The sequence below is a fragment of the Coenobita brevimanus genome, chromosome 47 (assembly GCF_032717465.1).
Source record: "Coenobita brevimanus isolate Jiangsu-jjx chromosome 47, ASM3271746v2, whole genome shotgun sequence".
Lineage (NCBI taxonomy): Eukaryota > Metazoa > Arthropoda > Malacostraca > Decapoda > Coenobitidae > Coenobita > Coenobita brevimanus.
The window spans coordinates 28131134-28154263 of record NC_137000.1 but is presented as its reverse complement, the minus strand read 5'-3'; the positions used below and the strand labels follow the sequence as shown (position 1 = coordinate 28154263).

Here is a 23130-nt window from a genome sequence, read left to right as displayed (position 1 = left end):
TTGGGAGAACAAACACCGAGGACATGGAGACACCTACAAGGAGGGAAAAGAAAAATGGGAAAAAAGGCAAGTGCATAAACCCAGCGATATTGCACCACAGCTGAGAACCAAGGACAACAGTACCGAAAATGAGATGGCTGAGGAGTGGGCAAAAGTTAGATTAATGTGACAGATGTGACTTGATCTTTTACCTCTCTAAACGGGGACGATGGAGAAAGGGAAAGTCTGTGTTCACGGTCACGGAAAATCACGTGTATCTGGGGTATGTTTTCTTCGTGACACTTTTTAGGCAGCGATTTATTTTGCCTATTACAGTTTAATATCATCCTGTGCACTACTAATACAAATTCCGTCGATGGCTAAAGATATAAATTACATACAAGATAATATTCATACGTATTATGCAAAAATACATCGTTAAGTATGAGGTGCTAAGAATCTCCTATGCCGACAGGAATGTTGTACCAAACACAAAGCAAGCCAGTGCGAACTCCGTGAAGACGCGGCCCAAGTAGTCCATCCCTTCTCAGATTATCATTATTTTTTTTCCAAAGAACTAAGAAACACAGTGGCTTATGGCAGTTAATAATAGGAGCTAAATACTGTGGTTTTACTGGATGCGGTGAGAGTCCTACTGAAAAAGTAAAGGAATCTGTTGGTCCGCATGATCGGGATCTTAGTGTTGTGGTGGCAATGATAAACGACACAGGAAGCGGAGTGACGATGTTTACATGCCGCCTCACCTACCAGGGATTAACCCCTTCAGCCCTGGTACTTCATTTTTGCTTTTCTTGCTATCTCCAAACAATTTTTATTCAGGTTTGGAGGGACATCTCGAACTGGAGGGGTTACATGTAGTCTTCATCAACCCCTCCACCACTAGCGGCTCTCCTAAGCTGAATAAAATCGTCTGGTAGCAGGGATGATAATACTATGGCGTCCTCGGTTTTAAGAATTATGCTCTAAATATAAGCTTCCGACACCACACCCTTCTTTCTTCTAGTACCCTAGATATAGAAGGAATATTACGAACTTTGTATAGATTATGTTTTTTATTTTCAGAGTTGACGTCCTGAACTGATGGTATGCGGCCAGATGATGTCACAGATGCGGGTTGACTGGGAGGGTAGGACTCAGAGTTTTACCACAGATGGCTGAAATTCTGACTAAACATTAACTAACATTTCGAGCTTCCTTAAAAATATATTACGAAACACTGCTAATTTTCTGCGGGATTCACAACAGCACTACAGATGACATTCCATTAACACAGCATTACAGGCGAAAAGCATTGTTAAACTAAAACGGTATCCAAGAATTCCCCCAAAGTCAGAGATTCTTAAAAAGCCCACAACCTGTCAGGAGTCACAGACGAGAACAACAGCACTGAAAATCCCATGTGGTGTGCAGATATGACAGCAGAGTTACAAAAAGAAAATTTAAATGTCGGTTTTCCTTCACTTTCACTAGGGACCGAAGTTAGGCGTAGCAGCAGTAGAAAGTTGCCAGTATCCCTCCCAGCGGTGTAGCCTCAGCAATCAGCTATCGTTCACACCTCAGCAGCGAAGGGAGGCTGGGCAGCGAGACAAACTTTCATGTATAGTGGGGTTACTCTAGGCACGGGTGCTGGAGTGTTACGCCTTCATGTGGTCGCACCGATAGAACTGGGTAGCTCAGCTGCCTGGGTATAAAAACACCCCTCACTTCCCTCCTTATCCTCTAAAGTGAGGATGGTGGACTCCAGGGGATACGTAAATTTGGCCTGAAGTCCACCGGGGGTTCACGTCCAAATGAGCTTCGGGTTGCAATTACTACTATTCCCAGCACACTACTGCAGTAGCTAGCACGTTAAGATACCATTATCTATTATGGTATATATACAACAAACTCGTATTTCCCGCGAATATGAACAACATACAGCTACGTCTGCTGAAAAGAACTGGGCCTAAATTGGATACAGTTTAATATCCAACATAACTGATTAACAATGACAAGTAAAATTAACCCGAATCACTCGCACCCCGCATACCAAAAATACAAGGGTGCTGCAGGTAAGTGATTTACAGTCTTTAGAGCCATCATTTATCAAACTCGAACATCACATGACCTTCACATTGCAATAAATATGACTAATATAATAAATATCTTAGTTTCATTTTTTTTCCACCCTGATATAATAATATAGAACTAATTATTCTGAAGAGACACTTGAAACACATATTGCTCTGCTAAGTCCATTCAGATATTAAGTAACAGCATCAAACGCTTCCTAGGAGGCCATGTAATTAGTTCAGATCACAGTAATCCAGGGACTGTTAGGCAACATTATTATTTAGTTCGAACTAATTTAGGCAAATGTAAAGCAGGATTTAGACGCCTGTTAGATATTAATTTTACATTTTAATACTGAAAGTGACTGGATAATAAATGTGCGGCTCATTTGAAAAGAAAAAAGAAAAACATCATTTTTTTTCTGAGGTCCTGCATTTGAGTACAATAAAAACTGAAAATGTCTACTCCTCTCAATAAATTATTCTTTGTTGTTCAAAGCCAGACTAAATTATCAACACCACAGATATCCCTCCACTTAACAACACGAGATGAAGTCAAGGTTCGAGAATCGAGAGTTTTACAGAAATGAGAGGGAGCTTACGTAAAGTCCAACGCTGAGAATGAACACAGGTCAAGTGTACCAGAGCATATTTCAGCTCAGTCCTAGTGGAATACAGAGGAGGCTTCAGATTTAGTGCAATACTGTATATACGGAGGGTGAAGTTAAGCAAAACGGTCGGGAAAAAAAAAAATCATAACAGCAAGAATTTAGAGCGTCAGTATACGACAAGCGTTGACAGAATGAAACAGAGCAAGAGTTACAGTGCAGATATGGCGAAATGTAGTGCAATGGTAGAGACCAGTACAGCTCCGACAGTGGATATAAATTTTGATAATGCTCTATTATGTCTAAGAGACTAATAGAAAAAATTATAATTAAGTACGGTACAAGTCTAGAATAATAGTACACAGCTAAACATAAGAGAGAGAGAGAGAGAGAGCATAAGAGTAAAGACTGAAGGCATTAAGATAAACAAGAACGTCTTACAACTCTGCCTACGACACGAATCAGATCCTCCAAAGTTAGGCAGTTTAGTCTTCTGTGGCGACACGAAACTGCAGTATACAGCAATATTTTCTCACACTGCAGATTTTGTGGTGATCGATGGCTTGACACTGTGGTAATATCGGTCACTGATAATCCGGCCATTTTCGGTTACTGATGCCCGACACTGAGGTATTTCGGATCAAGCTTATGAAATCAGCAATAACGCACATTACAGAAAGATTCATCGAGAAACAGCGAGAATGAAAGCGAAACTACACTCATCCTGGAAAGCCTTTGAGATTTCGAAGTCACTATGGCCACCCCAGCCACAGTCCCTATCACAACGCTAATATTAAACACTGATTTTTTTTTTCTTTGTGATAACCCGGCGACGAACACTCAAATAATATCGAAAAGAAAGTGGAAATATTACTGACGAAAAAGCGATTGACGAATTGAGTCAAATATAATGATGCTGGCAAAATGCATCATCAAATACGAAATGCTGAGCCCACGAGTATTATTGTTCACAAGGAAAACATAAAAGAGCAAAATTCCTAACCGTTAACGCTCGAGAAACTTAGACTCACTGCCTTTGAAGCCTGCAGGTCAAAGCCAGGATGAAAGAAAAGTTGAGGATGATAGGGATATAAAGGTACACACAGTTACAAATAACATACAGTATATTCTGTATGTATATGAGTTTGTTGTGCGTAACCGGATACGCTTTCAGTCACCGATAGTAACAATCATCAGATACGCAGATTAGAAAAGTTTTAAAACGCTAAATGCGACCACATCCTACGAAAGCAAGCGTTCGTGTCACACGGCATCCAGATATTACAAAAGAAGTATTTTACACAGATACGAACTACTGCAGCGATGTATATTTTGCTGATAGAACGTTGCCACCCTTCGTCATGGTCCCTGGAAAGTTCAATTTGGTAAAAGCAGGGAGAATCCGAGGATGAAGACGAGTTTTAGGGACTCCAGAGCAGATCATGGGTTGGGGAGTGAGTGGGAGAGAGAGGGAGGAGAGGGGGTGAAGGAAGAGGGAGAAGGGTGAGGAGAAAGCTCAGAAAGGGGAGAGGGAGGGAGGATATAATGGGGATTGAATTTGGATGATGCAGGGGGGGCGATATTGGTGGTGGGGATTGTCGATAGGTATTCGGTGAAGGGACTGGCACAGGGGGGTTGGAAATGGAGACTGATAACGTGTACTGGTCGTGGTGGAGATTGGTGGATGGGACTGAAGATGGGGACGGCGATTGGCTGTAATTAATCTTACGCTGTACTATTCCAACTTATCCTTGTTTTTTCCAGATAATTTTACACAACTTCGGAATGATGTCTAGGAGTTATGGGATTACTCTTGCAGTTCAAAAAGTTACTCCTAACTTGAATGCAACTGTCTGAAAATAGCAAAAATAAAGACAATATATACCGGTATCTTGTTGGAGGAGTTACGCCTCCTGGTGTTTCTCCATTCAGCCACCAGATGTCGCAGATCAAACATAATATCGCTACAGATCTTACAAAGATAAATACTGCTTATCTTAGAACGTCTCTCACAAACGGTTACTTCCCTGCCACCATGTGTCTGTTCTCTGTGTCCCTTTGTGGTGCCAGTGCCGGGGGAGTCGGTCCATCCCGTAGATACAAAGTGCCTTATGTATTGCGACAGCCAGTTCGGAGCTCTGATGCCGTCTATACTGTAGCGTGTAAGGCTCAATATCCACAGTTTGCGCTGAAAACCTTATCATTAAAGAAATAAACTTGTGCAATATAGCGGTATCAGTAGCTAGCAAACCCAACAGTGAAAGTTAAGCCGGTCTCGTGCGGTAATCCGAACCTTTCCTCCACTAATTTCACCCAGGAAGACAAGGCAATAAGGGGTACATTGGTTATCTGAGCTAAAGTGGGGCAGAGGACACAGGATACTCCTCGGGATTTCCCCTTCGCCGCTCATTAATTATCTTCCCCCTGACAGACTGCCCGTAGAGAAGACGTATTAAGTGAATGCTGCTGCGTGGTCGTATGGATTATGTTCATCGTTATGTATTATTTTCAGATAACGCACAATACCGTTCATGCAAAATTACTTATATCTCCCCGTAATTGAACCCGGGTTCATCAGGTGACAGGCCTGGCCTAATGGGACGGGTTCAGTTCGTGGAGGTATAAAACACACACACACACACACAAATATATATACCAGTATATATATATATATATATATATATATATATATATATATATATATATATATATATATATATATATATATATAGCATAATATTTGGTCTATTCTAATCTGGATGGTACTAATATGAGGTCATCTGAGATGTTTTGCAGCGTTCTTGAAGGTCTCTTTGCCCAAGACTCATCAACTACCACAGCAACACCAAGTATTGTGATGACAGCTTGACAACCAGGAAGCAGCACCTCAAGGACAACCCACGGCCATGACCACCCTGACCACATTCTGACGACAAGGGAAACGTTCGGATAATTCGCCTCACTGTGGAGTCATGAGTCATCGGTGGAATATTACCGACACCGAGTATCACGGAACTGGAACCTTTTTCTTCGGCAACAGAAATCCAAGTAACTCAACAATACTATGGATCTTGAAGAACAATAAGACAAGAGGACACCTAGTGATCAAACACTCAGCAACCCAGTAGCCAATTTATAAACTTCACATTATCATTTTCACCGATATTCTGGATCAACGCACTAGGATTATTATGGAAAAATTTTTGCATTTAGTGCATGCATGTGGTGTACCGAAGAACACAGTAAAGTACTTTTGCAACGACTGTACAACACTGAAGTATGTAGTGATTATTGGTAGGATTTGTGTTTACTGTCTAGGTGTTGTTGCTCTTACTTTTTCCCTAACTGCACATATGGTAAACAGTACTACAGTTTAACTCAGAACTATAGCACAGAAGTCACAATACAGAAGGTAGCGGAGTCTGTATTGTGTTGAGGTATTTTTTACATGCATTGATGTCGGCACGTAGAGAGTTTATCTTCACATCATGTAATGCTTACAACTGTCAGCTCTGATAGTTTTACATAAGTTTTCACCTCAACTTGTGATTAGTCTCTCTCTTTTTTTTTTTTTTTTTTCATCATACTGTAAGGAAAAACAAATGAACTTAAGGCCTTCAATCAGATGACGCCTTCTTCATTTCATTCTTGCTAATTACAGTCACCTTTAGTCAGCTGAGACTTTTCGCTAGGAGGGTTAGATACAGCCTTCACTAACCCCGTCGCTAGCAGAGGTCTTTCCTAAGCTGAACTGAATGATCTGGTGGTCGTCTAATTACTCTGAAAAAGATGTCATTGTAGTGTGGCAGTTAATTACAAAACATAACATGTAATTACACTCTAAAGGTGAAGCGTTCATCTGGATGCAGCTGAATTACTAGTTCTGCGAACATTCCACCTTTCTATGAATAATTTGCTAACCCCTTCAGTCCGAGGACGTAATAGATATATCATTCTAGTTGTCACCAGACGATTTTATTTAGCTTAGAAAAGCACCATTGTAGTTACGAGGTTAATGAAGGCTATAGCTAACCCCTCCACTTCGTAGTCCCTTAAGCTGAATGAAATCGTCGGAGGATAGTACCAATGAAAATTTTAAAAAAATAATCTAATATTTAAGTGGACAGAATAAAAACTAAGTATCTATTAATACATCAGTATAACTGAAGTTTCGACTTACCAAGTGAGAGTGGTGTTCATATTAAAAACTTGAACTAACGAGAAATAACGTCAGGTCAGGAAGCCAATTAACAATATGCCGATTTCTGAATTCATCATCATTATAGCCCTACTTTTCACTGATACATGGGGATTTAATATACCAGATTATGGCAAGTCCTCAGCTGCCTCAGCTAAGCCATTCATGCCCTCTCTACCTCACCTAAGCCACTCATACCTGTCCTTGCCTCAGCTCAGCCTCCCATACTATCCCCTGCCTCAGCTAAGCCACTCATATTCTCCCCTTCCACACTAAGTCACCCATACCTTCCCCTGCCTCAATTAAACCACCCATGCCCTCTCCTGACTCAACTAAGCCAACCATACTCTTCCCCTGCTCAGCTATGCCACCCATACCCCCCCTTGTCTCATCTAAGCCACCCAATCCCTGCCCCAGCCAAGCCACTCACACCATACCTCAGCTAAGCCACTCATATCCTGCCTCAGCTAAACCACGTATATTCTTTCGTTAGCTACGCCATCCAGTCCTTCCCTGTCTCAGCTAAACCACCCATGTTCTCATACCTCTGCTAATCCACACATATCTTCCTCCTCCTCCTCCCTCTGCCTCACCTAAGCCACCCATACTCTCCCCAGCCTCAGCTAAGACATACATACCATCATCATCATCATCATCATCATCATCATCATCATCATCCCTCTGCCTCACCTAACACTCTATACTCTCCCCAGACAAGACCGTAGGACCACCAGCGTGTGAGCGTTCGTCGGGTCGGTGGTCTCAGTGTTCGGTACAGACCTGTGGAGGGGGCGTGTCGGTCCGCTGGTCCACCGACAACGCCCACTGCCACCCCGTCAACCAGACCCGCCTGTGCCAGCTGCGTCCCTGCCGACACGACGCACTCAACATGGTCACCCCGCCACGCACTCGCCAGGGACAGAGGAAACACCACATCAGGGTAAGAGTTGGACCGCTAAAATGGTATTCTGTTGGCGTTCGGTGATTGTTATGAACTGATGCTGAAACACACACACACACACACACACACACACACACACACACACACACACACACACACACACACATCTCGCCTGGCTTTATGAGGTGTCACTATTAAACACACACACACACACACACACACACACACACACACACACACACACACACACACACACACACACACACACACACACACACATTCTCATCTGGCCGTGTGTGGTGCAGCAGCAATAAATCACATCATATCGAATTTTATGAGAACTCGACAGAAAGACCGCATCAGACCTATTTAAAAACCTCATTATTTATTTTCCAGTTAACAATAAAGTGAGATAAAAATAAATGACACTGATGGACTTCGCGGCTACAAAGAAATATGGCACACGGGAAGGATGAGATTAATGAGGCTTGTTTATTGCTTGTTTACACCATCGCTCTGGGAATCCGTAATTGCGCTGTTAGTGAGTGCTTTATTAAATCCCTGGTATGTATGGCGCACGCGAGGCTGATTGACGGAAAAAAAAAAAAAAAACTTCGCTGACTCCGTCCAGTTTGAGTATTATTTTGTTTCATCATTTTTTATATTTGCTCTCTCCACACTATTTCGTTAACCTATGAGGCTGAAACTTTACGCACAAGCTGAGTTCGTATTTACTGGTATTATGATGATACAAAAGTTTCGACCCAACATGCACACTCTTCATATCGAACCAAAACTTAAATCATCATAATAAACACAATTTTATTGGTATATTTTCTTCCTTCACAACAATTTATGGTATTGTGAATTCAAGAACCGGTAAACAGAAAGACTGTTTTTGGTAAATTTGCATTTTTGGACAGTCAAGGTTATTCTGATTTTATTTCTAACCTAATCTAACCTTGCCCAAGTAAGTTAACATAATCAAACTAACCTAACCGGTCAAACCTAACTACCCTAACAGATAACCTAAACTAACTTAACCTGACCAGCCTAAGTGAAGGGTGTGACTGTCCGAAACTGCGATAATATCCTACCAGTATTTATTTATTTATCTTTTTTAATCTACGACGTTTATTTGTCGCTGTTGTCTTATATGTTACTAAAAAATCAATATCGGGTAAATATTAAGATTTGTTTTGACCTAAGACTTTGTTCGTCACCACAATCGTCAATGGAAAATGCCGTGAGACTGAAGGATGTTACTCCGGCCTAGATCTAACTGGCGAAGAGATGTGAATTTTAAGAGACATCGCTTTCCATTAAGGTTGCTTGACAGGGCGGCGCGAACAGAACTCAGCAAATGGAGTGAAACTGAGTGATTGTTATTGAAGCCGTAGTGTGTGTGTGTGTGTGTGTGTGTGTGTGTGTGTGTGTGAAGTGGTAGGGTTGCCATGACAGGAAGTGCGTGAGTCATATATATATAAAGGATCCTAACGAATTTACAGAATGAACAAGAGTCCATAACAGTTAACTACTATCACTGATCGTTCTGTCATTAAAACCAATCACACTAAACCAGTCACTAATCACACTAAAGTCTAAATCAATCACACTAAAACAGATCACATCAAAACCAGTCCAACACAGCACACACTCGCCTTATCCAGCATCCACTGCCGACTGGTATAGAGTTTCCCTAGAGCGCTGCCTGTCCCACGACCACTGCAGGGAGCCCGAGCAGAAGTGACAGAAATGGTTAATATGGGAGTGAACAAAGACACAAAACATTTTCGGAGAGCGGAGAGCAGCCATCAAAAAGAGCCGGGATGAAGAGTGACGGCAGGAGTGCTCGAACGTGTTGCAGGAGGGGGGAGATATCGAACTAGTGTGTGTGTGTGTGTGTGTGTGTGTGTGTGTGTGTTAAAGAATGTGCGTCTGTGTACTTGTGGGTGGACGTAAACTTTACTGTCTTTCAGTGTATGTTCTTATGTACAGTATGTATATATATGCATGTACGTATGTACAGTATACTGTATATGCATGTATGTATGTATTTTTATACCCATATATATAAAGTGTGTGTGTGTGTGTGTGTGTGTGTGTGTGTGTGTGTGTGCTTCAGTATATCACCAAGGAACAAATATCAAAATCAAACAATCAGTAGCACAAAATACGAAATTGAATAAATTATGTTACAATTTTAAGCACTGCCATACGTGGTTAAAAATACGAGTATAAAAGGCGGTTTATAAATATGTATGGAACACAGAATTGCTTTAGTTAAGATGACACTCAAAAACTGTGAACAACGTAGAATTCAGGGGACTGGCTTTGTGTAAAATAATAGATTGGATTAGCATATGTAACAGTTTCCAAGGGAATGAACGATATGTACGAGTATCTTAGAATAAAGTGCCGTATTGGGAGACCCCCCAAAAAAAAATCTGATAAATTAATGAGGTACGTAGGTAAGGAATGACAGGTATAACTAGGTAAAAAAGGCGAATGAAATTTGACACGGGGAAGATACTCGATACATGATTAGTGAGAGACGTGATAAGTGAGTTCCCTAAATGAGACCAAAGAAAGTGTGGGTAGAGACTTGAATCTTATTAGGGACGTGGCAGACACCAGTCAATCATTCATTATCGCTGACGCCTCGCCCCTCCTGGGAACTCAGCAGCGAAAGACGGCTCACGGAGAAAAGTGGTCGAGGCTACTTTGTTTTTCGTACCATTCTCCTACTGTCACTAACTTTTCTCTCTCATATATTTAATTATTCATGTTTCCTTTTTTGTACGTCTCTCTCTCTCTCTCTCTCTCTCTCTCTCTCTCTCTCTCTCTCTCTCTCTCTCTCTCTCATTTTTTCCTCCTCTTATTCTATCTGCTCTCTTTTCGATCCCTCCTGTCTCTCTTCCTCCCCGTCCCCTTTCCTCGGCGGAGAATCTCCCAACTCCTGATTACTCATCACCTCGCATTTCCTAAGATTTGGTTTATAAATATCCTGGATAATTTTCATATAGTAAAACATGCAAAATCAATGTGATGCCTCCTCAGTTAGTTCTCATACCAAGTCCCTTCCTGTTTTTCTTTCCCAACGATTCTGTGTTTTTCAGTCACATTTTTCTTACCAGGCGTTGTAATCATTGTCATTACCAGTATTTTTGTCTTGATCTACTACCTAACTCTCAAAGAACACATCTAGGTTTGCTTTGGATTATGCTTCTTATATATCAGTCACTTTTCTCCACAGCCATTACAACATTACTTGTTATATAAATATAGTTCTCTGTGTCCCAAGCGAATCTGTTATACGAACCGTACCTAAGTATTCTTTGCATATCGCTGATCTAGCGTGCGAATAACCAGGTTACGTGTGTGTGTGTGTGTGTGTGTGTGTGTGTGTGTGTGAGAGAGAGAGAAAGAGAGAGAGAGAATTACTCGTAAGGTGGGTGGTCGAGGTAGATTGATGTTATTGACGTGAAGTGACACTGGCTGGGCTGAGTGGTGGAAGGCTTACTGGGTAGTGGTGCTGCTGGGTGCTTTGGTGGTTGTGCTGGTGGGAGGTTGTGGTATTCGTGGCTATGTTGGTGGTGATGGTAGTTGTAATGGTGCTATAGGTGGCAGTGGCCATGGTGGCTGTGGTGCTGGTGGTAGTGGTGGTGATAATGATGGTGGCTAGTTGTGGTACTGGTGGTGGTGACTATGGTGGTGGTGGTGGCGGCTGTATTGTTGTTGTAGGTGTGGTGGATGTGTTTGTGTTGATGTTGGTGATGATGGAGGTGGTCGCTGTGGTGGTGGTGACTGCGCTAGTGTTTATGGTGTTGGTGGTAGTTATGGTGGTGTCTGTGGTGCTGGCTGACTGGTGTTGGCAGTAGTGTAGGTCAGTAGTTGGGTTTTGTAACTGGTGGTAGTGGACAAAATGGGAAACAGAGGAACACAGGAATCAGCTTCAGGTCTTTCTGTAACATTCCCTCTGAAGACTGGCTCTGTGCACTGCCAAACACTAGGGAATTAAAGAAGCTAAGCTCTTTGTAGTGACGTATGGTAGTGATGGTGTGTGAAAGTGGTGGAGAGAGGTGATGGCAGTATGTGGTAGTGGTGGTGAGAGCAAATGGTGGTGACAAGTAGCGATGGTCGTGCTGGGTAACAAAAGTAATGAGTGGTCATCCATGTAGGTGGCCGTAATGCTTGGTAGTTGTATCGACAGTTGACGGCAGTGGTAGTGATACTGAGGATGAGAGGTGGTTGGTGGTTCTGGGTGAGGGATGGAAGATTGTGTGATGAATATCGCTGTAGCTGTCAGGTAATTGTGGTGAGTCACAGATAGTCAAGAATTTTGAACGTTAATACTTAGGTGGGTATTCACATTTATTCGCCATTGCTTTAAACAACTACATAAAAGACAGAAGCACAAAAACACGAAGCTCTGTGTTCTGTTTACCCGCATGACGGAAAATGGTTACGGTAGCTTTCTTGCACTGTGAATGCAGAGGAGGGTGAACATCGAAAGCAGCTGCATCTAACCGGATTTGCTTTCATAATACTGCTGAAAAATGCTGGTAGCTCAGAACAATGAAAACGGGAGAATACTCACAAATGAAAAAAGGAATATACGGGAAGGCCCATGCTTAGTCCCTTCCCTCCTGCGTATTTGTTAGTTCTGGTCGTATTCTTAAAAACCGTCCGGTAGCTTCCATAAATACATATATATTTTTTTTACGGTCATTTATAGGATGCCTGTGGTTATTAAACTTCAATAGCCTGCATCCCACATTATAAAACGCATTCAGATATGTTACAGACTGTTATGCTGGATGTTTTTTGGTCGACTTCTCGTCCTAAAGACACCAGCGACTGAACGGGGTCCTCTTACTAGACCAGAAATAGAACTTACAAAGGAACAGGGGATAAAAACTCGGCAAGGCACCGTAACACATATATTGCCTTAATCCAATTTCCCTTACAATATACATACAGTGGTGCACTAGATGTGGAACGGGTATAGTGACAGGCTGGTTAACAATAATACATCACGTCACACAGACACTGATTGTACCTGAGTTATTGTACAAGAGAATATTACATAGGTATGGTGACACTGTTCGTACAGTCTGTCTCCTCAGACTTTGTATAGTACACTGGTCTGTTGCACTTAGATATCGCCATACACTTGTATATTGCTCTAGTCCTGGGAACTTAGGCACTGACACAGCCCACTGAGTACGTTAGGTTAGAGACACTTTACTGGTGGTGTTCTTGTCTCAGTCTTTAGAATACACGGGCACTGTCACTGCTAAGCCTCTAACACGACACTGGGATCTTACTGTGTCGTCACTGCGGCTGCCGATGTCTGGGCTTTGTCAAGGTGGTGCACGGGAGTCAGAGGGAGCCCTACAGGTGAGCTCTCCTGCAGCAGGCACGGGAGTGCTACGGGGCGCGTTTCTGGTCCGGGGTGCAGGGAAGCCCTCTCTTGTCAGGGCCTCGACCTGGTGAGGGGCCCTCGGGGCTGGGGCCAAACAGTGTCAGGAGTCGGGCCTGCCGCTTCTTACTCCGGGCGGAGGGGCAAACGGTGAGTGAGGCCAGGGCGCTCCCATCCTGGGGTCCGAGGACTGGCTCTGGGAGGCCTGGGACTGCAGTCACCTCTAGGTTGGGGTGTCGTCAGGGGTTGACTGCAGCACCTCGCCCGTGGGGTGTCCATCAGGACCCAGCGTTGTCCAGGGGCAGGCTGGAGGGCATGGATCCCGCCTTCAGCGACAGGGCCTCGCCACCACTCATGGAACGGCAGCACCTCCGGGGAACCACAACTGGAGGGAGAAACAGAGGGGCATCCAACGCGGCAGCAGGGTGGAGAGTGGGCCGCGCAAGGGACCTTCTCCTCCGGGAGAACCCTCGGGACTGTGGATGGAGGGCGTACAGTGGCCGTCCCTTCCCCGACGTGCACAGTGGCTGTTGTCGCGGTTCCACAGGCCCTTGGGCCAGCAGCAGAAGGATGTACAGTGGCCGTTCCTTCCCCAGCACGTACAGTGGCCGTCGCCGCGGTGCTGCTCCCAAAGGAGGAAGAGGCAGATGAGGGACGTACAGTGGCCGTTCCCTTCCCGGTGCATAAAGTGGCCGTCGCCGCGGGACTGCCTGCCCGACGGGAAGTAGCTGAGGGACGTACAGTGGCTGTTCCCTCCCCAGGATGTTCTGTGGCCGTTACTGCGGTGCTACTCCCATAGGAAGAGGAGGAAGTGGATGAGGGACGTACAGTTGCCGTTCCCTCCCCGGGATGTTCTGTGGCCGTTACTGCGATGCTACGCCCGTAGGAAGAGGAGGAGGTGGATGAGGGACGTACAGTGGGCGTTCCCTCCCCAACGCTACAGTGGCCGTCTTCGCAGTTCCACTTCTCCTGCCTTTGCCTGTCAGTGTGTGTACAGTGGCTGTCACACCGAGGCGGGCTTCAGATGTGGCTGCAGCAGGACGTACAGTGGCCGTTCCTTCCCCGATGCGTACAATGGGCGTTGTCACGGTGCTGAAGGGAGAAACAGCTGAAGAATGTACAGTGGCCGTTCCCTCCCCGGTACGTCCTGCGGCCGTTACCGTGGTGCTGCCTGGGACTGATTCAGGAGCAGTCCCACCCCAATCCCGACGAGGGCTGGTCCGGCTGAGAAGTAGTCTCGCATCCCTGCAACGTCGTGGTTGGGCAGGTTGAGGGGAAGAAGGACACAAGGTCGGGGCGCACCTAAGCCCGTCTCGCGCTGAGCCGGCATCGCACTCGCCTGGCCCACTGTGGTGTCCTCCTGGGGTGGGGGTGGTGCTGTGGCTCCGTAGCGGGGTGGGGGGTCTGGCAGCGGGAGTGCGCATTTCACAGACAAACCAGGCAAGTTCCATGTTAGTTTGGTGCTTCAGAGAATGTCGTGACTGAAAAACTGCGGGCTAGCCTACTTTTGTAGCTTAACCCATCCGCACCCAGTGTCCTCAATATAGGACGGAACTGGGCATTTTCAAAATTTAATAAAAAAGGGAACCCCGGGGTAGGGACCTGTAAGCTTCGCGACTATGAGCCGACAGGTGGAGGGCGGTACGCCCAGCACCCTTCCAGCAAAATCCCTCGCACAGCAAATCTGGGAGCCAATTGGTTAAGTGGTGGGGGTGAGGTTATTGCATCCCCATGTGGTCATACCAGTGCAAAATGGCCAAGCTTCCAGACCCACGCTCCAGCCTATTTTAGTCACTTTTTACTGTACGCGGGGAATCCATGGTTAGTTTTCTTGCTCCCCTGTCTGCTAGGATTAATTCATTTGGTTTGGTGATGTCTTTATTTTCCTTAGTCTTCCTGCCCTCAGTCATTTTACTTATCGAGCATAGGAAGGTGCACAAGCAGTGGAGGGATTAGTGAAGACTATATCTAAAACCTCAAGTATAAATTACATCTTAAGTTGAAAGAAATCGCCCGGAGAGAGCAAGAAATACAGCAAAGCAAAGACGTCACCATGCTCGAGGGATGGGGGTGGCTATGTTGGTGTTGAAAATAAATATAAAAGTTACTCCACTCGAGTACTGGCCTGGGACCTTAATTTTGCCTTGGAGACTCGGTAACAAAGCGCTACATTCCACCTTTGCATTGAACAGAGAGGGGCAAAAGTTGGCGTACTGTTCATTGCATCTGCTTCATACTTTGGGCATGTCTGTCACTTTCCTCCTTGACATACCAGATAAGAATCACCTGTGGGTACAGAATTATACGAAACCTCTCTTAGCACAAGCATATTAGTCAGTAGAGAAACGTAAAAAGCAGAAGAAGGGAAATTAGGAGAACTCTTGTCGCCCATATACGTCCCACTCCCTCCCACCCCACACCAACTCCGTCACCCAGCTCCCACAATTAATATAGAGTTCTCAGTTTTCCTTCGTCTGTTAGTTTGCTTGCTTGACTGGTTGACTATACAGCCAATTGAAACATCAGCAAACTCTACAAAACACTAAACAGCATCACACTTTCCAACAGCAACACCACACAATCACACGCTGCCATCACAACAACAGACACCATACCCTCAAACAAACAACAAGCAAACATTCTCATCAATCACTCTTCACAAGTCAGCCATAACCCCCATCCCGAAGACCGACGTATTATCCGACGTAAGAGACAGTTCCCCACAGACCCAGACTACGCAACAATTCACTTACAACCAGACGAAGCACATCATTAACAACCTCAAGCACTCATCTGCCTGTGGACCAGACAACATAAGCAACATTCACCTTAAACACCTTGGACCACAAGGCATACAAGCACTCACCAACATATCAAACTACAGCTACTCACACAACATAATACCCAACATCTGGAAGCATGGCATTATCATCATTATCCCTGAACCCAACAAAGACCCCACGGTACCCTCCTCACACCGCCCCATCACACTCCTCTGCACCCCTTCCAAAGTCACTGAACGACTGGTACTACAACTAGTCACACCTCACATTCCCCTAGCCCAGTCACAACATGGCTTTAGGCCACTACACTCCACAAACACCCTTCTTACAGACCTTACACAGAGAGTTTTCGATGGCATGAATTCAGCTAGGCCACCACACAGAACACTCCTAATCACACTAGACATTAGCAAAGCTTTTGATGCCATCCCCCGCCACAACCTCACAAACATGCACAATAACACAAAAAAGATGGCTGGCAAACTACTTAGCAGGCAGATGTGCACACGTAATATTTGCCGGTCAGTCTTCTAACATCAGAAACTTCACAAACGGCGTCCCCCAAGAATCTGTTTTGTCCCCTACACTCCTTAACCTATACATGCACGACATACCCACACCCCACACACCACAGATACACATAGCTTCCTATGCAGTTGATATAACACTTACATGTACGCACCAAAACGCTAACACAGCTGCACACATCATTCAACCTTACCTCAACACACTACACGGATGGTTCACCACAAACAGGCTCAAAATAGCCCCAGCCAAATCTACAGTGACCCTTCTCACAAACTGGACAGCAGAACACAGTCACATCCCACACCTCACCATAAACAACACTCCCCTACCACACATACACACGCACCCAAAATCCTTGGTGTAACATACAATACATCAATGTCATTTAAACAACACATCACAAACATTAAAAATAAAATAACACCAAGACTCAATGCTTTGAGGTCACTTGCCCATACAACATTCGGACACAACAAAGAAACCACCACCACAGTATACAAACAATACATACGTTCCGTGATGAATTATGCAAGCCCTGCCTGGGCTTCTAACCTCACCAAAACACACTACAACACTCTACAGACCATACAGAACAAGGCCTTAAAAATAATCACGGGCTGCACAGCTACTACACCCACAGACCACCTACATCAAGAAACCAAAGTCCTCAAAGTCAAGGATCACCTAGACATGAGAGGCACCCAGTTTCTTGCTGCAGCCTCCACAAACCCACAACATCCACTATAGTACATGGCAGCACTTCCACCCACACCAAGGAACATCAAAACAACACCCAGCACACGATACCATACACAAATACTGTCATCTCTCTTCGCTTGCCCACCTCAGACCAGCTTCCAGAAGCATATCCACACTCAGATCACTCGCCGCTCCATTCAGTCACTTAAAGACAACACACAGCTGCATGCACGGCCTCCTGACATCCACCCTTCTGAATCCTATCTCCCTCGTGAGGACAGGGTCCACCTGGCCAGCCTGAGATGTGGGCACCATCCAGCCCTTTTAAGCTACCAAAAGAGGCTGGATGACTCCGTCGCTGATGCCTGTCCAGGATGCAACACAGCACCCCATACTATTAAGCACATTATGGAAGACTGCATTGCACACCATCACCTACGCCAACAACGCAACATACTGTAAACTCTTTGAGAGCTCTGTGGGAAAGCCAGGTCTCGGCCATGGCCTTCCTAAGGGACTCGAGGCTGTTCGCCCAGACTGCCTAGGGAACAACTACTACTACTACTACTCTAAGATCTTGTGGATAAACATACAGTATGACTATAAATGTGGTCAATTCCTTCGATTATAATTTCTATGTAGGTTTATGCACTTTAGTTTGGAGAATATATAATTTTTTCGTAAACACACACACACATACATACACACTAATCAAACAGTACGAAATTTTACTTGGTTTCTGAAATACACGCGCGGCGGGGTGAACCCAACACCACCACTCCAGCAGGAGAGCGTAAGGGGGTGATACCCACCCCACTAGGAGACGACAGAGGGTTTGATTTACCTGGCTCAACGTCCCGGCAACAACGATATATCTCCCTCGTGACTCGGGGCCCCTCTTCCGCGCAGCCAGACCACCCGGCAGTGTACAGGGAAAGTACACTACTCTCCAGCGGAGGGACTGCTCGCCAGAATCGGGGTGGGACTTGCAGTGGCAAGCTCCCAAGCATACCCTCGGACGCCGAGCCCTCTGGATCAGCTCCACATTTGACTAAGGACTCAGGAGGAGCCTCTAGGGTTGCTAATCCCCTGCTGAGACTGAAGGAGGGCACGCTCCGTCGAAGCCTTGGTGAAAGCCAAGAGAGTACGTCCGAACGTTGCAGGCACAAGACCTTCCCACACAGAAGGAGGGCACGCTCCGTCAGAGCTGTGGCGTAAGCCGCAAGAGTTCGTCCGACCTTGTCCTCCTGACGTCCCCGGGACAGGTAACTCTGACCCGACGACAGGAGGGCATGCTCCGTCGGAGCTGTGGCAAAAGCCGTGAGAGTACATCCAACCTCTTCCTCCCGATGTCTCAAGGGCAGGAGGCCCAAGCCCTATGACAGGAGTGCCCCCGCACCCCTGATCCATGTAGGAGCACGGGCAGTGCCCGATGGGGCTGCCTGACGGCAGGAGTTACCTCTGCCTCGACCCACGGCCCTGGGTTAGAGCAAGGTGCCACTCTTTCCAACTCTCTCCTTGGAAGGCTGGAGTCTCTCCCCCTACAGGCTCCTCACCTGAGTCCGGACCAGACGAGGCGTCCCCGAGGCCCAGGATCCAGTCCCTCCAGCTCGGGCCACCCCAGGGGATAACAGGCTCCACCAGGACCAGAGGCCGCAGCCCCCAGAGCCAGCGTGCCTCCTCAGGTGCTCGCCGTGGCCGAAGGGCCTCCCACGATTCTAGTGGCCGCAGTTCTTCCCTGACGGCCGCCCCACCCTGGCGGCACCCTCCTCCCAGCCGACCCTCGGCCCAGGCCTCCACCGGGCCCTCCCCCGGACACCAAAGACGACCAAGGGCCAACGGTATATAGCGCGACTCCTGGCCCTCTTCAGTCCCAGTCCCAAGAGCCCTGCCTCCTGCAGGGCCGACATGGCGAGAAAGCCGCCCCAGACGCCGCCCCATTCCTCCCGGACTACTGGCAACTCCCCGGGCCCCACCGTCCTGCACAGCTCCCCGAACAGACCACCTCCCACGCCTGGGCGCCACCTGGAGCTCCCCGCATAGCTCCTCTTCCCCGAGCGCCGTGGTCCCCCCCCCCCTCTGTCAGAACCGTAACAGGTCTCGTGATCGTATACTTCCCCAGTGTTGTGAGCCCTCCCCCCCCACAGTGAACTACCAATGAACCGTTCTCCTGTGTTCCTTCCCCCTATCCCCGTACGCGGCACACACGTCCCCCTCCCCCCACTCCCCCACTCGTAGTGTTTCCCCCCCTTGCCGATGAATCGCGCCCCTGTGAATCACGTGCGGAGTGTATAACCCCAGTCCCGGGTGACGGTGACAGTCGAGCCCGTGTCACTTACATAACAAAGCAATATCTCAGTGTATCTCAGTGCTATACCCTCCCCCCGTCTCCTCCCCGCCCCCGGCCCGGTTCCACAGAGAGAAACCCTCCTATCCTCATTAAGCCCCTCCGCCCCCCACTTCCCCCAGTGTGACCTACGGTATGTTCTCGGCCTGTGTGACGCGTGTATAGAGGCTAAGTTAGCTAGGGACCTCCGTACATGTCACGCGGAGATGATGTATTAGCTAGTACCCGTCTATGTCACGCGAGCACCTAGGCTTAAGAACTAACTGTCCCTGTGGGTATACTGGGGGTATGTTGTCTGCAAATCTGCTTTGTTGATGTACTAGCTATATTGGTGAAATACTGCCTATGATACTGTGAGGAAATGACCCAGATGTGAGACAAAGATGCTGAATTAGGTGGACAGTGACTGAGATCAAAATCAGTGTAAGGCATTCCGTAATTTCGACTCTGGTCATAGAATGTTGTGTGTGTAATTTTTCTCTATTAATATATTAGTGTATTTGTTTACTCGTGGTGTTTGTGTTTCCTTTCCTTGATAGTGCTGACCCGGTCAGGAATTAAGGACCCAGAGTTGAACCGTGGCTGGACCCGAGAAGTCGGGACACAGAACACGCTGCATAACAGTTTCATGAGTACTAAAAATTTAAAGGTCATAGGTCAAATAATAATTTCCAATATAATAATTTGTGTGTGTGTGTGTGTGTGTGTGTGTGTGTGTGTGAGAGAGAGAGAGAGAGAGAGAGAGAGAGAGAGAGAGAGAGAGAGAGAGAGAGATCTGCAACTGTACGGGTTTCTTGGATGGTATGGTAATAGGGACATGTGTTTGGTGATGGAAGACATAGGAGTGAGTTTGAAGATGGGAGGTGGCGTGAAAGGCCAGGAAGATGGCTGAGTATCGCAAATGAACGTGCAAAAAGATCAGGTATGGATGGTAGGGAAGATAAAGTAATGAGAAAGGATCGTGGTGGATTAGTGAAGTATATATAGGCTAGAGATGCACATGACGCGGGTTACATCCTCCCCCCTTTTTTATTTAACTCGATAGTTGTCAGAATAACCCTCTCCCCCAGGTGTTTGTGAAGTGCATATTTAAAAAAAAAAAAATAGGGAAACGTGTGGATGGTTTTGCCTATGAAGCCATGGCTTCGAAAGCAAGAATGATTAATGAATGATTGTATAACCCACTGCAATGAACAGTCCCTAGTCTTCTGTCCTCTTTTTTTATTTTCCTACTCCAGATCCCACCCATCCCACGTTACAGTGGAAACCGAGGTCAAGATGCTGTTGACGATGAGAGTGATGACGATTAATCTGCCTTTCCTTTTTTTTAAGTTCAACATGAATCTCAGTACTAATATATCCTCAAATTAAACATTGTCTGTGGTATGTGCTTTTCTTTAAATGCTATTGCCATTACACTGGTACCGGGGAGGATCAGGGTGATGACAGACTGGTGTCAATTATCATAAAATAGTAACTGATGCTTGTATTTACAGCGTGGCCACCAGTGCAAGGCAACGCTGCGGTCAGAGCGAAGTGTGCGCCTGCGTGTTGGCTGGTGCGTCAGTGAGCGTCGCTACAAGCCGAAGATGTGTGCCGCCTGCCTCTCCCGCTGCTGTTCCGTCCACTCCTCCACCACCATATCCATCCCCTTCCTCTGCCCCCTCCACGCCAATACCAACCTCCTAGCAGTCGCGCACACCCGCCACGCAGTACCCCGCGAATCGCACTCACGTCAGTCACTCTTACTGCCGCGCCAGATGACTACCCACGTCCCTAGTGTGTACGACATGATGGATGAAGGTCAGCCAGTATCGGAAGCAGTGCTGAGCTACCCACGATCACCACAGTTAGGTAATACCGTAACGTACGACGACAATCTAGCCAACAACGATCATTTGTACAACGACGACGACGACTGGGAGAATGAGACAGAGTTCGAACACGAGAACCTGTGGGTGGAAGACGATGCTCTCTACGACGACATCAAGAGTGACAACTATGAGATGATTCACTACCAGGTGGAGTGGATTCTCAGGTGTAAATGTGGTTCAGTCTGCGACCCCGTCAGGTACGAACCACCACCGCCTCCCCTTGCAGCTGCCCATCACGACACGCTCGCTACTTGAGTGACAACCCAGACGTTCCCTGCCTGAATGACACCGGAGTTCAGAGTTAAAGCAGCGCTGGAGATGTCAGTGCTCTGATACTTCTTTGTACCTTGTGGACGGACAGTGAAATGAATCTTATCTGAAGATATTCTGTACTCTTAAGACACCAAGGATTATTTAATTAAGCTTTCAGATATTGGCACAACCAGATCAGCACTTCGTTGCCTTATTTACAAAACTGAGTAACAAACAATAGTTTGCTACTGTACAGTACACTGTGTGGATTGTTAATGCTAAACTCCTGGCTTGTCGGCTGAACAGGAGGTTGATTTAAGGATAAGAGATAAGTATACGGATCAAAATGTTTTTTGGAAGCAGCATATGTGTACATAAGTTAGATAGTGTTTGTAGCCACTGAGAACTGTTGTAAATCCTGAGACTGTATAGCAGTATGAATGTTTTTACTAGAATGTGACTCACATAGCTTACACTGTATGGTAAAGATATATAAATATATATATTTTATTAAAAGATGTTTAGTTATGCGACCTATTTTGCATTCATGGAGCTCGTACTTTGTATGACTGCGATTCTCATTATCTTACTTAAGCAATGTTTGGTGGCATTCATTCTCATTACAGGAATGGACAAGTGACCTTATTGTATGTTGCATTGCACTGAAAAGCAAATTTTAAGAGTTTTAGGACACTTAGACTTCAACATAATCTTCATCCATCATGTAGTAGTAGCAGTAGTTGTTGTTCCCTAGGCAGTCTGGGCGAACAGCCCCGAGTCCCTTAGGAAGGCCATGGCAGAGACCTGGCTTTCCCACAGAGCTCTCAAAGAGTTTAGAGTATGTTGCGTTGTTGGCGTAGGTGATGGTGTGCAATGCAGTCTTCCATAATGTGCTTAATAGTATGGGGTGCAGTGTTGCATCCTGGACAGGAATCAGCGACGGAGTCATCCAGCCTCTTCTGGCAGCTTCGGAGGGCTGTATGGTGCCCACATCTAGAGCCTGGCCAGGTGGACCCTGTCCTCACGAGGAAGATAGGATTCAGAAGGGTGGATGTCAGGAGGCCGTGCATGCAGCTGTGTGTTGTCTTTAAGTGACTGAATGGAGCGGCGAGTGATCTGAGTGTGGATATGCTTCTGGAAGCTGGTCTGAGGTGGGCAAGGGGGGAAGAGATGACAGTATTTGTGTATGGTATCGTGTGCTGGGTGTTGTTTTGATGTTCCTTGGTGTGGGTGGATGTACTGCCATGTACTGTAGTGGATGTTGTGGGTTTGTGGAGGCTGCAGCAAGAAACTGGGTGCCTCTCATGTCTAAGTGATCCTTGACTTTGAGGACATTGGTTTCTTGATGTAAGTGGTCTGTGGGTGTAGTAGCTGTGCAGCCTGTGATTATTTTTAGGGCCTTGTTCTGTATGGTCTGTAGAGTGTTGTAGTGTGTTTTGGTGAGGTTAAAAGCCCAGGCAGGGC

General features: G+C 46.2%; 1 protein-coding gene across 1 annotated transcript in view; it reads left to right on the top strand.

Annotated features, from left to right (window-relative positions):
- LOC145399134 (uncharacterized) overlaps nt 1-22194 on the top strand; it is a 117882-nt gene extending 95688 nt beyond the window's left edge. Inside the window, exons 7-8 of the mRNA XM_080271873.1 lie at nt 7571-7797; nt 21037-22194. Of these exons, the coding sequence (XP_080127999.1) occupies nt 7571-7797; nt 21037-21669 (860 nt within the window). The 3' untranslated portion in view covers nt 21670-22194. The remainder of the gene's footprint in view (nt 1-7570; nt 7798-21036) is intronic.
- Nucleotides 22195-23130: the final 936 nt, after the last annotated feature.